We start from the raw sequence: 1,773 nt of genomic DNA, 5'->3' as shown, positions 1-1,773 counted from the left end.
TCTATGCAGGCGCTGTGTCAGGACTGCTCTCAGCCTTGTGACTGCCCGGCTGAGAGCCCTTTATGTCCTGTAGGCACCAGTCTAGTGCTGGACGGCTGCAGCTGCTGTAAGGTGTGTGCCCGACAGGCAGGAGAGCCCTGCTCATTCCTGGAGCCATGTGACCATCATAAGGACCTGTATTGTGACTATGGTGTGCTGAGTGACACTGAGACAGGCATCTGCATGGGTAAGTGTAATGCTACATTTTGGAAAGTCATTGTTAGGTAAAGAGGAGAGAATTCAAATGTTTATGCATGTATTCCACTACACATTTTGTCCACAAGTGGGAGCCTCTTAGTGTTGTCTTATGGCTGTTGCACATGTTGCAGCTCAAGAGGGTCAGACGTGCGACTTGGGTGGTGTGATTTACCGCAGTGGTGAGACGTTTCAGCCCAGCTGCAAACATCACTGTGTCTGCATGAATGGGGAGATCGGCTGCGTACCAACCTGTGCCAGCAACATACGGCTGCCCTCTCCAGACTGTCCTTACCCAAGACGCATCCAGATCCCCGGCAAGTGCTGTGAGGAGTGGGTGTGCGACCAGATCCCACAGAAAGACACCTTCCAGTCAGCAATGGCTAGTAGGTCAATCGGCAAGTCAACTTTCATTTTGCTTCACTATGTTGAAACAGCTGGCCTTTTTGAAATCTCCCAATCTTCCAAAAGCACTCTCATTGGGCCTAAGAGAAAAGGGGACCACCTATAAAGTAAATATGCTGAAATATGGTCCTGGACCAAGACTATATAGTTGTCATTGGTGCATGAATTTAACATGCACTTCCTCTTCTTTCAGCATATAGAGAACTGTCTGGTCCAGATGTCCAGCCTGAGAGCGCAAGGGACAACTGCATCGTACAGACCACTGACTGGAGTGAATGCTCTGCAACCTGTGGCATGGGGATGTCCTCTCGTGTAACCAATGGCAATGAGCAATGCCAGCTGGAACGGCAGACCCGCATGTGCATGATCCGCCCCTGCAATGCAGAGCTGGAAAAGGACATCAAGGTAAGAGAGCACTAAGTTAAACCAAACATATACTGGCCTTGTTCTGCTCTGGCTCGCTGTGTGACGTAGATTTCATCTTGAGCACTGATAATTTGAGCACTCAAAAACAAAAGGTCCTCTATGTAGTGTGCGTACACCCAATGCGTCAGTCCGCATTCCCAAATCAATAGAGTACACTTCTAAAAAGGCTAGCACACTCAATTGTGGGTTATGGAACATGGAAAATTAAATATATCCTGGCCTTAAGGCAAGAAACTACAGAGCCCTGAAGATGGCATGTGAAAAAAAGAAAGAAATTGTGGCCACGAATTAAGAATTTGTTGATTTATTCCCTCGTTTTAGGTAACTCATGGTCACATTGTACTACTTTGTTCAATTGTCTTAACTGAATTAAATTCAGTCAAGTCCTAATTTTTAACCAGTTTGAGTTTGAGTGGGAGACGTTTATTAATGTCTTTTTATCTTAATTTTATTTCGTTACTTATTATTTTTTTATTATTATCTTTTGTTACACATGACATGGATTCGTTTATAAAATTTCAAGTCCAAGTCCGAGTCTACTCTAGTCTGTCCATGTCCAAGTTCATTTAAAACTGCAGTCTGAGTTGTAGTTCCCAACTCTAAACTAAACTAATTAGTTAATCATGCTAGTTAAACTGTCACCATGTTTATAGCTATTTAATGGCACAGACTTTTGAAAGTAAAGCCGAAGGCTTACCTCCCATGTCC

General features: G+C 44.4%; 1 protein-coding gene across 1 annotated transcript in view; it reads left to right on the top strand.

The window, feature by feature from the left end:
* Positions 1–1,773, top strand: part of LOC107578025 (connective tissue growth factor-like) — a 3,802-nt gene that overhangs the window by 974 nt on the left and 1,055 nt on the right. Inside the window, exons 2-4 of the mRNA XM_016264032.1 lie at positions 10–226; positions 369–632; positions 833–1,044. Coding sequence (XP_016119518.1) covers positions 10–226; positions 369–632; positions 833–1,044 — 693 coding nt within the window. The remainder of the gene's footprint in view (positions 1–9; positions 227–368; positions 633–832; positions 1,045–1,773) is intronic.

The sequence above is a fragment of the Sinocyclocheilus grahami genome, unplaced genomic scaffold (assembly GCF_001515645.1).
Source record: "Sinocyclocheilus grahami isolate Dianchi unplaced genomic scaffold, SAMN03320097.WGS_v1.1 scaffold8374.1, whole genome shotgun sequence".
NCBI lineage: Eukaryota > Metazoa > Chordata > Actinopteri > Cypriniformes > Cyprinidae > Sinocyclocheilus > Sinocyclocheilus grahami.
Note: the sequence above shows the minus strand (reverse complement) of the source record. Positions and strands in the feature narration are given on the sequence as shown.